The 15,234-nt window shown below is 34.2% G+C and overlaps 1 protein-coding gene across 1 annotated transcript in view; it reads left to right on the top strand.

Annotated features, from left to right (window-relative positions):
• The window catches only part of SLCO4C1 (solute carrier organic anion transporter family member 4C1), a 64,354-nt gene that overhangs the window by 35,245 nt on the left and 13,875 nt on the right, over positions 1-15,234 (top strand). Inside the window, exons 5-9 of the mRNA XM_025388424.1 lie at positions 971-1,092; positions 2,616-2,722; positions 5,050-5,194; positions 5,842-6,037; positions 13,377-13,527. Of these exons, the coding sequence (XP_025244209.1) occupies positions 971-1,092; positions 2,616-2,722; positions 5,050-5,194; positions 5,842-6,037; positions 13,377-13,527 (721 nt within the window). The remainder of the gene's footprint in view (positions 1-970; positions 1,093-2,615; positions 2,723-5,049; positions 5,195-5,841; positions 6,038-13,376; positions 13,528-15,234) is intronic.

The raw sequence follows: 15,234 nt of genomic DNA, 5'->3' as shown, positions 1-15,234 counted from the left end.
GAGAAATTTGTGCCTTTGCTGAGGTCATATGTTTTTTCATTTTGCCACTGGGAATTATAACCGCACAATCCTCTACATGACCATGGGCAGTGAATACAAAAATAGGGTCATAGGTATGTGATTTGTTCTCTAAACTGTTAGTCCTAGGTTACTCTTTCACAGACTGTAAAAAGGCATGCAGAAGAACTCTTGAGGTAGTGACCCAGAGATTTAAGAAAGGACACTTTAATTTCAGTGGAAAATTACATGAGTTGTAGGAGTAGTGTATTTTTGGAAAGGGTCAAAGTGTATTAAAATATGAGACCCCTGGCTGGGCACGGTGACTTATATCTGTAATCCTAGCACTTTGGGAGGTCAAAGTATAAAGATCACTTGAGGCCAGGAGTGACTTGTGCCTGTAGTCCCAGCTACTTGGGAAGCTAAGATGGGAGAATCGTTTGAGCCCAGGAGTTCAAGGCTGCAGTGAACTATGATCATGCAATTGCACTCCAGCCTGGGTGATAGACTGAGACCCTGTTTCAAGGAAACAAATAGACAAATAGTCACTTTAAGAATAATTTTACATTAAAGAAGTGCTCTAATTGAAGCACACTCTATGGGCTTTTAACACAGATCAGTGATTTGCTGTGATATATATTTAATACAGTAGAGAAGAAAATTTAGCCAAAGTTAAAAGAATGTTGAGAAATTCTATGTATCTTTTCAAATATTTGTCATATTTTCTATTAGATATTTTAAACTTTCATGTCATATTTGCCATTGTTAAACATTTTGTAAACCATTATTCTCATAACTCTCAATTATGTTTGCTACCTGTTTTCTGATTCTTTGCAATGGCACCATTAAACTGTTGGATATTATAATCATATTCTACTATATGCACTTGAAGTATAAAGTATATAATTATCTTAACTGAGTTTTAATTAATAAGGTAGAGTTGACTTTTACCTCTTGTTTTTCTATCATATAGCACTGATGTCACTGAGGATGATCCACGATGGTTGGGAGCTTGGTGGATTGGATTTCTTCTATCATGGATCTTTGCTTGGTCTTTAATAATACCTTTTTCTTGCTTTCCAAAACATTTACCAGGTAAGCATGCTTTCTTTAAAACCAGAGAGGTTTATTTTAATTGTAGGCCAGTTGTTCTTTTCTGTATGATTAATAAGAACTGTAGATTCACCCTGTTTGTTTTATAGAATCTCAACTGTCTGCCTATGTAAATTTTGAATATTCTTCATTCTAGAAATTATTGGGTAACAATCTTAATATTCATGGTTTTTCTTTCAATTTCCAATTAATGATAGAACTATGAATATTTACTTCTTTAGTACTTAATAAATTTGTTTCTTATGTTTTATCTGGAATTCTGCTTTATGTGTATACAAGGTACAGTATCTTTTAAACTATTAGTTTGTATTCAGTTAGTCATTAATTTCAGTCTGTCTTAAATCATTCATATCAATTATTTGTAGTTAAAAGTGCAAGTACTTATTTTTTTTTAATTATCACTGAAGTCATTCTGTAGTGTACTTTTTAAATTTTTTTACTGTATGTGAATATTAAACATTCTTTTCTTTCTTTTTTTTTTGAGACAGTCTCCCTCTGTTGCCCAGACTGGAGTGCAGTGGTGTGATCTCCGCTCACTGCAGCCTCTGCCTCACGAATTCAAGCAATTCTCCTAACTTAGCCTCCCAAGTAGCTGGCACTACAGGCATGTGCCACCACACTCGGCTAATTTTTGTATTTTTATTAGAGATGGGGTTTTGCCATGTTGGCCAGGCTGGTCTCGAACTCCTGACCTCAGGTGATCTGGCTGCCTCAGCCTCTCAAAGTGCTGGGATTACAGGCGTGAGCCACCACTCCCAGCTTGAATATAAACATTCTATACAAAAAGAAAAGGTTAATTAGAAGTAATATTCATTTTTCTCTATGAGCTCTTGCTTCTGTATAATCATGTAGTTAAAAAACATATCTGTAGAAGTATTTTTCTTTAGGTTGGAGGTATTTAGTAGTTTACATTGCTATTTTCAGCAGCATAGATGATTAACTTTTGGAAATGGGCAAGAGAAAATCTGACAGACTGGGAGTAGATAGACTCATTAATTTCTTTCTACCCTGAGCCATTCATTTATAGTTCCATATGTTAACTGTTTTCTCAAATTTGTTGGCAGTACCATTATTAAAAATCAAAAGGACATGGTAATAAGATGGTAAATATTTCATTTGTCAAGCATGTTAGGATTAAGAGAGCAGAGGAAAAAAGCCACAAAAGTACTTTAATATATAAAGGATCAAAAAGAGAACCATTTGAAAGGAAGAAAAAATGTTAAGAGATTTTAAATGAAAAGCACAGATATGTGATTGGAGCAAAATTGTCTCATTTGAATGTTTAGACTAGTTGGAACTTCCTTAGCTAGTACTAATGAATACTAGTTCTTGGGGCATCCTGATTACAGACATAGATATTTGAACAATTTTCTTAACAGAACAACTAGCCTCTTATAGAATTTATGTACTAGCGGAAGTATGTGTCAGTTAGAAAGTAAGCACATTTTTACATGAAGAATAAAGTGATAGAGCAAGTTTACTTACTACTTTTTTTTTCTTTTTAGGTACAGCAGAAATTCAAGCTGGAAAAACTTCCCAGGCTCATCAGAGTAATGGTAATGCAGATGCGAAATTTGGGAAAACTATTAAAGATTTTCCAGCTGCTCTAAAGGTAAAATAAAACTCTTCTCTGTCTCTCTCTGTCTCATACACACATATGTATACACACACACAACTCACATGTACATATGTATAGATGTGTGTGTATATTATATATAGTATGTATAATATGTGTATAATATATATTATATATAATAGGTGTATAAATATATAATATATATTATATATTTTATATAATTATATATAGTTATATATAAATATAATGCATATTATATGTACTATACATAATATATAATATATAATATTTATTATATACTATATATTATGGATATTAATATACATATATTATGTATATTATATACTATACATAATATATATGTATAGTATATTATATATTATGTATAGTACATTATATATATAAATACATATAAACATGCACATAAACCCACACACACCAACACATACCTACACGTACACACACGCGCGCCATCTTTTCAGAGTACAATTTTGTTTGCTTGTTTACTACAATTGGAGCTCTTATAAACAACTCTTTGGATTCTGTTTTATTGTCCTTTGAGTAAATGAAAACTATTCTAGGGTAGAATGGTTGAAAGAGCATGAGTTGTCTTATTGGCAATATCACATTCAGTGGTTCCTTGTTAACGCTAGCAGCCCATTATTCCATGACATTTTCCTTATGAAATTGATTAGTCACTTGTCACTGAATTGTAAATGTATTTGAGAATTCTGAACCAATATTTTTCTTTTGTGAAAGAGGTGGTTAGTGGTAACTTGGTTTGAATTTGAGGAGAAAGAACAAAAATGTTATGGTCCATTCAGTTGTACTCAGCAGAAAAGTATTCTATTTAGTGTTATTAAAGTTTTATTCATAAAGGACTTTATAATTTTACCTTTTCAAGATGTGAAATTGTTTGCTTTTCATTGTTTTTTGTTTCTTGTCAAATAAAAGCCTTAGAATGTTTTTACTTCTCCACTCAGCCCATCTTTCAACTCTGCATACCATACATGCACATTCTTGTGTTTTGCTGATATTGTTCATGCTTTAATTACAACTACTAATATTTTCTCTTACAGTAGTTCTATTTCATTATCCCTGTTTAATTTATCTTATACATTTTAATTTACATTATCATCTAGAGTCATTACTGACCATTACTTTTTTTTAATCCTTGTGTCCTCCTGCTTAGTGATCTCTATTCTGATTTCAATCTCTATGAATTCAACATTTTCTTGTTGGTTTTCCTTAGATAGGATACCACCTAGATATCCTTGAATGTTTGAATAATATATTTTACTAGGTGAATACTTTTAGATTATTCCTTTTTAATCTCTGTAGCCTGTGAATATTGCTTGCTCTTCTCTACTTAATTGTGTTGTATTTGAGAAGTTTTATGTTAATGTGACTCTGGTTTATTCTTTTCATCTGTATGTTGGTAAGTTTTTTCATTTATCTTTGATTACGGGAAATTTACTTAGTTATTCTGAAGTATATGTCTTTTCTCATTAATTCTTCTCAAGAATTGATTGTTTTCAATCTGAAGGCAATTTTTTTAAATACCGCTATTTATTATTATTATGAATTATTTTAAATTATTGCATGTTTTTAGGTACGTTTTCCTTCCTCCATCAGTCTATGTGGCTCTGACTTCTAAAGCTGCCATCTTGCTCCTTTGTGATTCTGTGTGTGTGTGTGTGTTTGTGTTTTGCTTCGTTTTATGAAAAATTTTTTGACATTTAATATTTGAGAACTATAATTTGGTTTTCATTTCGTGGTTAAATATATTAACACAATTAACCTCCATACTCCCCTCTGTCAATAAATAAGATTCTGAGAGGTCTAGCCATATAGACACCTATCTAAAGTTGCTTAACTGTGTTTCTAAAGCTTTTAATTGCTGAGTCTAATCATGGAACAATACTATGAATTTGATACTTACAGACTATTCTCATCTGTGCTCATAGTCTCAAACTCTTTCTTACTGGACATAGGAATTCAGAACACAATAAAATACCAAATAGGTGGTAGATTTGTAGTGTGTAGATTTACAGTAACACTTGGGAAGAGAACTTTTCCAAGAAGGCTTTTACTTTCTTTCCGTGGCCCTTGGAATGCAATAAAAGCATAACCACCATATTGAGGAATCATGTATCAATTTTCTAGGTATTCCACATATAAATTTTCTCATCATGTATATGTAAATCTATTAATTATCCCTAGCTACATTTTTGTTTTGGAGGAAATGCTGAAATTTTACAGACGATTGTAAAATTTTGTTATTTCATCATGCTAACCTTCTAACCCTATACTTTGCAGTATAATCATAGCTATTCATTTGAGGAACTGTATTTTTTCTTTAGAATTTGATGAAGAATGCTGTCTTTATGTGTTTAGTTCTATCAACTTCTTCAGAAGCCTTAATTACTACTGGATTTGCTACATTTTTACCTAAATTTATAGAAAATCAATTCGGATTGACATCCAGCTTTGCAGCTACTCTTGGAGGTAAAACATTTTCTTTATTTTAACTTAATCTAAAAATTTCACTTTGCCATATTAAATTTTTATTAGGATAATGTATAATTTGAGATAGCCCCTCCTTGAAATTTAAACTGAAACCAGCCTGGCCAACATGGTGAAACCCTGTCTCTACCAAAAAACATAAAAATTAGCTGAGTGTAGTGGCATGTGCCTGTAGTCCCAGCTCCTTTGGAGGCTGAGGTGGGAGAATCACTTGAATCTGGGAGGTGGAGGCTGCAGTGAGCCGAGATTGCACTGTTGTCCTCCAGCCTGGGTGACAGAATGAGACCCTGTCTAAAAAAAAAAAAAAAAAAAAGACATTTAAACTTAATTTTGGTACAAAGTTCTGATTTTCTGACATTAGGCAGTCTATTGTATAAACTAGAGAAAGACAAAAGCTAAAATGGCTAAAGAGAATATCTATTAATCTTAATTCTTAATGTTCAATACATTAATTTGACTAATTCCCTACTTAGTGGACCTGTTAAGTCATTTGTACACATATTTCTGTATCAGGTGAATAAATATAAGTTAAAACCATATTGGCATTTGTTTTTGATGTTTTTCAGTTGTCAGTATGAGTGAGTATATGTGTATGATTTCTCACAATCCACATTCTTCTTTCTTATTAGGGGCTGTTTTAATTCCTGGAGCTGCTCTCGGTCAAATTTTAGGTGGCTTCCTTGTTTCAAAATTCAAAATGACATGTAAAAACACAATGAAGTTTGCATTGTTTACATCTGGAGTTGCATTTACGCTGAGTTTTGTATTTATTTATGCTAATTGTGAAAATGAGCCGTTTGCTGGTGTATCCGAATCGTATAATGGGTAAATACATCTCAGTGCTTTTTGATATTAATACCAGAATAATAGACTAAGCATTTCCAAGCATATGTTTTCTTAAATAAAATGGTGAGAAATTGGCGTTTTAAAAATTTGGAAGGCCTTTTTTCCTATGTAAGAACATGTGGTTTTGTTTTTAGTTTAGATAATTGATGTCTTCTTAAAAGTTGGGGATATTTATACAAAGAACATTTAAGGAGCAACTTTCATATACTGGGCACTATGCTTCCTCAGGGATACAAAGATTAATACAGTAGGATTTTTGCCTCTAAGCGATTCATATCCTAGGGAGAATTTCACATTATATGTTTTTATTGATTCAAATTTTTAAAAATACAAATATCTCCCTATGATAAAAATTACCTTATTAGGTTGGTTGCAAATAGACAAGAAGAGAAATTAGAATAAAGCTAGTCCTAGCTAATACTAATCATTATTGTATCTACTTAAAACTTTGTTTATTGTAGATAAATAAATAACTTGTTCTCACCTGTAGACATGCTTCTAGCTATAACTGATTTGACCATTTATATTTCTTTGTTTTCCTTTGAAATTTTAAGCCCTAAGTAAGTGGTCAGGCAAGAGGATACTGCACAGCAGTACATTTTATACCTCACAGTGCTGCTTTGTTTCATTACATGTGTTTGAGGCTGTCAAGGAAGGTGGTACGTTAGGTCAAAGACTCCATAATTTTGTATAATATGACCTACAGATGATATAAATATAATCTACTTCGGAAAAGTTTGCCAATGACAATTACCATGATTTGTAGTTGCTGCTAATATATCTGTGATTCTTTTACATTAATGCTGAGCATTCTAAAGCAATATTTAGTTAAGCTCCATTACATTTTTTTTTTTTTTTTTGAGACAGAGTCTTGCTGTGTCACCCAGGCTGGAGTGCGGTGGCACAATCTTAGTTCCCTGCAACATCCGCCTCCCGAATTCAAACAATTCTCGTCTCAGCCTCTGGAGTAGCTGGGACTACAGGCGTATGCCACCATGACCAGCTAATTTTTGTATTTTTAGTAGAGACGGGGTTTCACCCTGTTGGCCAGGTTGGTCTCAAACTTCTGACCTCAAGTGATCCGCCCGACTCGGCCACCCAAAGTACTGGGATTACAGGTGTGAGCCACCACGCCTGGCCAAGCTCCATTACATTTATTCAATGTTTGTTGAATGCTTCCTCTGGCAGACCTTCATGGCAAAATCCCTGTTCTAAAGGAGAGATTGCGAAAGAAAACAGTGAACAAATAGTCAATTAGATAATGGGGGGATAAACAAATTGCTATGGAATTGAAAAGAAGGTGAGCTTTTCAATTTTATTTGATTAGAATCTGGAAGGGCTTCATAGCATAATAGTGAAATGGGGTTTAAAAATCCTTCAAGGATACAAAGAGTTTTGAGAAATAAAGATTTGAGAAGAGAGAAAGGGAGAGGGAATATGCTAAACCAAAGTTATAAATGCTATTAAGTGTGAAGGCTAGTTTCAGAGACCAGGTTGAATGGAACTTAGATTATGTGTCTAGAGATAGTATAAATATGTTTGGGAATGTTGAAAGGTAGGTAGAGGTTAAGTTGCGGAGACCTGACTTTCACCCCTGTAAACTTCACCCAAACTTATCCCAGTAAACTTTTTCTGTATGTTCCTTTTAGGAAAAAAAAAAAAAAAAGGAAGTTCTGGATAGTTTAACACATAGTTTTATCACCTTGAGTAACAAAGTACATCTGAATCCATTTAATATTGTCTACATTAAATGATAGTTACTACCAGGTGTGCTGTCCTTCGTGTAATCAGAAAGCAAGGCATGTGTGATGGGGTAATTCTGAGGTTCGTGTAGGAGTTGGCCATTAAGATATATTAAGATCTGGGACATAGTGTTTAATACACATACACATTTCTTAGTGATGAGAAAAACTGAAAGTAAATATACACACACACACACACACACACATAAATGTCACTAAATGTATGTGTTTTTACTCACATTTATGTATGTGTATGTATATAGATAGAAATAGGGACACAATTTAATGTCACCAAGTAGGTCTGACATTTCAGATCATATTTTTCTCATGGCCCCAAATTCTTAGTTTTAGCTTCTGTACCCTGAGTATTAAAATGTGTATATTACAAACTAGTCAGTCAAACTAGTCTCATCTAAGAAACATGTGTAGAAGAAAAGGTACAGGCATATGTTGAGGATATGTGGGTTTGGTTCCAGACCACCAAAATAAAGCATATATTGCAATAAACAACTCAAATGGATATTTTGGTTTTCCAGTGCTTATAAAGGTTATATTTACTCTATACTGTAGTCTATTACATATGCAATAACTTTATGTCTACAAAAGAAATGTCCAATGTACATACCTCAATTAAAAAATTATTTATTGCTGAAATGTACTGACAATCATCTGAGCCTTCAGCAAGTTGTAATTTTTTTTGCTGGTAGAGAGTCTTGCCTCAGTGTTGATGGCTGCTGACTGACCAGGGTGGTGGTTGCCAAAGGTTGGGGTAGTTGTGACAACTTCTTAAAATAAGACAATAATGAGCAGTCAGAACACACACATCATTTATTGATTAAATTTTACTTCTTAAAGGGGCATGGTTCACGGTGTCCCGAAACAATTATTTTAGTAACATCAGAAATCACTGATCACCATAACAGAAATGATAATGAAAAAATTTGAAATTTTGCAAGGTTACCAAAATATGAAATAGACATAAAATGATCGTGCACTCTGGGAAAAATTGCACTTGATAGACTTACTGAATACTATCACTATCACTACATTGCCACTAACCTTCAATTTGTAAAAAAACACAAGATTTGCCAAGTACAATAAAACAAAGTGAAGTAAAGCTAGGTAAGCCTGTCTATGGAAAGAACAGACTAAGAAGCTCAGGAAATCAGGGAGTGAGAGACAGAAGAGGTTCTGAGGATGTAGGGTTTCTAGTAGAGGGATGCAAAGAATCTTTGACCTTTACAATGGTAAGCACAGATGGGTAAAAATAGGTTTTGCATCCATGAATTAATTAATTAGGTTCATTGATATATTCTTTGAAAGTTCCTGTTTAATATAACAGCATATCCAAAAAATGTAAGATCAGGGGATATATATATAATTTCAACTTTTAGATTCAGGGGGTACATGTGCAGATTTGTTACCTGCATATATTATATGATGCTGAAGTTTGGGGTACAATTGATTCTGTTACCCAGGTACCAAGCATAGTACTCAATAGTTAATTTTTTTTTCTTTCTTTTCTTTTTTCTTTTTTTTTTTTGAGATAGAATCTCCCTTGATCACCCAGGCTAGAGTGTAGTGGCACGATCTCAGCTCGCTGTGACCTCTGCCTCCTGGGTTCAAGCGATTCTCCTGCCTCAGCCTCCTGAGTAGCTGGGATTACAGGTGTGCCATCACGCCCAGCTAAATTTTGTATTTTTAGTAGAGAAAGGGTTTCACCATATTGACCAGGCTGATCTTGAACTCCTGACCTCAGGTGATCCACTCGTCTCGGCCTCCCAAAGTGCTGGGATTACAGGTGTGAGCCACTGAGCCTGGCTAATAGTTTTTCAACCCTTGCCCCACTTCTTCTCTTCTCCCTCTTGTAGTCTGCAGTGTCTATTGTTGCCATCTTTATTCCGTAAGTACTCAGTGATTAGCTCCCACTTTTAAGTGAGAGAATGTGGTATTTGGTTTTCTGTGCCTGTGTTAATTTGCTTGAGATAATGGTCAGGATATTTTTCAATAATATTTTAAAGTAATTTATTATTAAATCTTTAATTGGGCACAATACTAAATTCGATTGCATGAATACTGTTTATTTTCCTACTGTTTCCCACTGCTGTTTTGTTGCCTTGACAATCTATAGGAACTTTGAGTCTTATTTTGGTGATCAGGGGTGGTAATGATGATTTGTGTTTTACTTAATACTTAAAAACCTCATAGAATATAGAAATACCATAGTGTATACACACAGTATTTTTTTCTGTATCTGGCCTTTAGCTAGAATTTTACTGATTATATGAAAGAGCATCTTAAAGAGGCATATTAATATTTTGCAATGGTTTTAGGGAAATTTTAGCCTGTTATAGACGCATAATTATAGAATAATACTTTGTATTTAAGAAACTAATGTTTGAATTCTACTTGTGACAAACGTATATATGCACGTTTATTTTATTATATCTTAAAAACTAGTAAACATTTCAAAATAGGATATTTTTATATTTTTTAAAATAATATGTATACACTAAGAAAATTTAATAAACTTCACAAGCATCTGCTGTTTTTCTACTAATAGTTTTCTAGTTACCTCAAGAAGTAAACCTTTGTAAAATATGTAGACAAATGTGAGCAACCCTTGATATTAAGGAATAGAAGCTAGACTTCTTTGTTTCTACTATAATTTGCATCATGCTGTCTTATACTTTGTATGATCTCAGTAATTATTTATCAATAATACGAGAATTATCTATTCGGAACTTTAAAAATTGCTGTGTAAAGACTATTTCTAAAGTTGCAGCAATGGTTTTTCTCTGATTATCTTATTTCTGGATCTGTGTTATGAGCTCTGTGAGCAGACACTCGTGATTGTTTTTGTGAACGTGACCAACCCTTGATATCATCATACTTGATAAAGATAAATCTGGCAGCATCCTGTGGAATAGATTTGAGTAAGATGAGACTGCAGGCAGAGTGGAGATTACTATCTTGATCACTCTTTCCTTCAGACTCTCTACTGATTTAGTCATTTTTTTTTTCTCTTTAATCTGTTTTCTTCATGACTTTCTTGTTCTCCACCTACTTTGTATGTCATCATTTTCCAACATAGTGTCGATTATCTTCTAATATTTCCAGAAGTCACTCATTTACTGTGTTTGACCCCTGATGCAAGAAAGTTAGCTTCGTGGTGGCAGGGGTTTCCTTCTTTTCCTCCCTCCCTTCTTCCTTTCCCCTTTCCTTCTTTCCCTTTCCTTTTCTCTTTCCCTTCCCTTCCTCCCTTCTTCCCTTCCTTCTTTCCCCCGTCTCCCTTCCTTCTCTGTTTTCTCCCTTCCTTCTTCCCTCTCCCTCCGTCTCCTTTTCTTCTTCACTCCTTCATTCCCTTCCTTCCATCCATTTCTCTCTCTCCCTGTGTCTGTCATTTTTAGTTCTAGCTCTAGCTCCTTCTTTCTTTTAAATATAATTCTACCACTTTGAGTAGTCTAGCACATAATTGGTGTTCATTGTGTGTTTATTAAATAAGTGGACTCCCAAGACCTCAGTACTCTCCTCATTCCACACACTATATGACTGATCTTATAAATGCTCGTGGTTTCAGCTACATCTATGTCCAAATGGTTATTAAGAAATTTAGCTCCATTCAAGATTTCTTCACTAAATTTGAGATACTCTTAATCTCAATAGTTACAATACCATACTCATCATCTTTTCTCCAAAACTTGTTCTCCTATACCTAAACATCAACATCAAGTTAGATATTATGAGTCACCTTTGACTCTTGCATTCTTTTTTTATTTAGAGATGGTATCTCACTCTGTTGCCCAGGCTAGAGTGCAGCACAGTCATACCTCATTGCAGTCTCAAACTCCTGGGCTCAAGTGATCTTTCTGCCTAACCCTCTTGAGTAGCCTCTTCCATTTTTAACAGGAAGAGTCATCTTCAACCAATCCATCACCTAATCTTACTGATTCTACATCCAAAAGTTTTCTTTAATCTGCTTCCTATCATCGTATGTTCTATCTTAGTTCTCCTTTATATTGTCATCACCTACTGCCTCGGGTATTGTAACTGGTCCCCTTTCTTCAAATTCATACTCTGTACAACTCCTAGAATTATTTCTTTAAAATGAACTTTTGACAGTGTCACTTTCCAGTCTAAAACTACCTTAATGATTACCTTTTATCAGGCCACGTGGTTCTCAATTAAACTGGTCCTTTACTCCTCTCCAGCTACATTTCCTATCACTCTGTGCCTCAGCCACCATTCATATTTCTCCACAGAGGATGCTGTTTCTCTACTCTATGCCTTTGTACCAGCTTTTTCTGAAATACGTTTCACCTTCCCCATTTGACTGGCTTACTCGTACTCATTCTTTATATATTTTCTATTTTTTTGGAGTCTCACTCTGTTGCCCAGGCTGGAGTGCAGTGGCATGATCTTGGCTTACTGAAACCTCTGCCTCGTGGGTTCAAGAGATTCTCCTGCCTCTGCCTTCTGAGAACTGGGACTACAGGTGCCTGCCACCATGCCCAGCTAATTTTTGTATTTTTAGTAGAGACAAGGTTTCACCATGTTGGCCAGGCTGGTCTGGAATTCCTGACCTCAAGTGATCCACCCGCTTTGGCATCCCAAAGTGCTGGGATTACAGGTGTGAGCCACTGCACCAACCTCTTACTCATTCTTTAAATTGCATCTCAGGCAGTAGCTCCTCCAGCCCCTTTTCTCCAAACTTTGGCTTGTGATAGATGTCCTTCCTTGGTGCTTCTAAAATGCACTTTGCAGATATCTGTAACCACACTTAGCATATTAGTAAATAATTATCTATGTCCCTTTCTACCTCTAAACTGTGAAATCCTTGAGGACAGAGACTGTCTTATTCTACTTTGTATTCCTGTTACCTAGCATAGGGCCTAGCAGTTGCTCAATATATGTTGTTTGAAAGAATAAATAAACAAATGAGGTATGAGGGATGCATTTTTGATTAGTGTAACCCTTTATATTAGGGAAGATATTTTCTGTAAGAGGCAGCTTGAAATGACACTGATCCTGGGGACTGGGAAAATTATATTTGGTAAGGGAAGAAAAGTAACTTAATCTCCCTGGACCTCAGTTTTCCCACTGATGAGATGATTATGTTCAACAGCATGATTTTGTTCATCCTTCCAAGTTTAAAATATTGTCTGCATCCTGGAGGCTTTTGGCACTGTATGGAGATATTTTGGTTGCTGTAATGAAGGAGAGTGCTACTGGTATCTGGTGGAGGTCAGGGATGCTGCTAAACATTCTACAGTCCACAGAACCAACCCCACAAGAGAATTATCTGGTGCCAGATGAGAAATTCTTGTTTTCTTCACTTATTCTGCCTTATATTTTTAATTACTGACAGATACTATACTGTATGACTATTGTTTTTATTGCCTCTCTCTGACAAGAAGTTAAACTTTATGTGCAAAGGAGGACTTTTTATTTGTTTAGTAATTATGTGTTGAGTGAGTGAATAAATGTTCTAATGGTAAGATATAACAGTGCTTCGAAACTGTTAGTTAAAAGTTATGACATAGATCATTTACCCTTCTTTCATTTCTTATTTACAGGACTGGAGAATTAGGAAGCTTGATAGCCCCTTGTAATGCCAATTGTAACTGTTTGCGATCATATTATTATCCTGTCTGTGGAGGTGGAGTCCAATATTTTTCTCCCTGCTTTGCAGGCTGTTCAAACACAGTCTCACACAGGAAACCAAAGGTAGCTTATGTCTCCTACTTTTCCCTTAGTGAGGCAATGTGTTTGTGGGTTTCTATCTTGACTTCGCTAATGAGGTTATGCAATGCCTATTCTTGCCTTCCTGCTCCACTGCCTCCATTAAGCAGCCCATGATGTCTCCAACTGAAATGGATTCTTGTTCCTTCATGCCTCTTGCAGTTATTGTTGAAAACTCAATTTGGAAGTTACAAACATTTTAGCAACATCACTTTGTTGCAGTTGTGAAATATCTTTTACCTTTTCAAATTGTTTTATGGTCATCCCTCAGAATACATGGGGGATGGGTTCCAGGACCCCTGCATATACCCAAATATGCCATACTTAAGTCCCGCCGATGGCCTTGAAGAACTTGCTTTAAGTCAGTGCCTCAGTATATAAGGGTTTTGCATCCTGCGAATACGTATTTTTCATCCATGTTTGACTGAAAAAAAAATCCACATATAAGTGGACCAGTGCAGTTCAAACCTGTGTTGTTCAAGGGTCAATTTTATTTTTCCTTAAATATACTTTAAGATCTTTGAAGGCAAGAGAGTTTTCCTATTTTCACTAGGTACAGTTTATATAATAGAAACTTAGTATTTATTTGATGTACCATGAATACATTTAAAATATTCCAATCAATTTATTTTTAAATACAAATTCATATTTAATTCTGGATCTGAATACTAATCAATGTGCCTGGATGTTGTTTCTTTTTTGTATGGTTAAATAGTTTAAAAGAACTCAATACAATTTTATTGTACTATATCTTAGAATCGAAATATTTCTAAACTTAGATAAACTTAAGAGCCTTGGAAATAAATAATATTCAGATTATGAGTAGTACACAGTATATTATGCATTAGTAGATAATGTGATAACTTTAAAAGGATCTGAGGGAAATATATACTGTGGTATAAACAAAAACAATGAATAAGATGTGTAAGAGTTATATGACAATTTTGAATATTTGAATTTTTTTCTATATATATAACCAATAAACGCTATTGGCTAACTTTGATTAGAAGCGGATTATGACAAGGAGTTATTAGGAAGGGTTTTAGTTATGTAACTAAATATATATAGACACAAATACCATCCTGCACAGGGAAACAACACAGAAAATCTAATACCCAGAGCATACTTAAAATAGTTTTGGTTATTTTGATATGGTTAATTTAATATTTATATTTTTCACCAAATGCTAAGATAATTACTGTCTTACACAGCAAGTTGTCTTCTAGAATTTTTTGGAAAGAGCAAATGATTTTGACTTGCAAATTTTCTATTTGTCCTGACTTTTTTATGTCCAATCAGTCTGTGAAATAATCAATTGATTTACAATATTTTTTTCTTATGAAATATTTCAGATAGGCAATATACATTTATAATACTTTTAATAAACACCCATATACATTTGTTCACAGCAGTATAGTAGTTTTAATCTTATATTTCACACCAGTGACCTGAACTACAAAATCTGACCTTGACTAACTGCTATATTACAGGTGAATGAGAGTTGTAAAGTTTCATTAGGATAGAAAATACTGTTCTCAGTTTCTCTCCTTAAAATTTTAAAGGCTGAATTACCTCATTATTTGATCTATCTGATTGCTGAATATGTAATAGTCAATTTTGGAGGGTCATCTGCATATTTGGTTTTCCTGAATTGGTACCAGAGGTCTTAGAATGGCTTTAGCACCAAAAAAA

This window comes from Theropithecus gelada, chromosome 6 (assembly GCF_003255815.1).
Source record: "Theropithecus gelada isolate Dixy chromosome 6, Tgel_1.0, whole genome shotgun sequence".
Lineage (NCBI taxonomy): Eukaryota > Metazoa > Chordata > Mammalia > Primates > Cercopithecidae > Theropithecus > Theropithecus gelada.
Note: the sequence above shows the minus strand (reverse complement) of the source record. Positions and strands in the feature narration are given on the sequence as shown.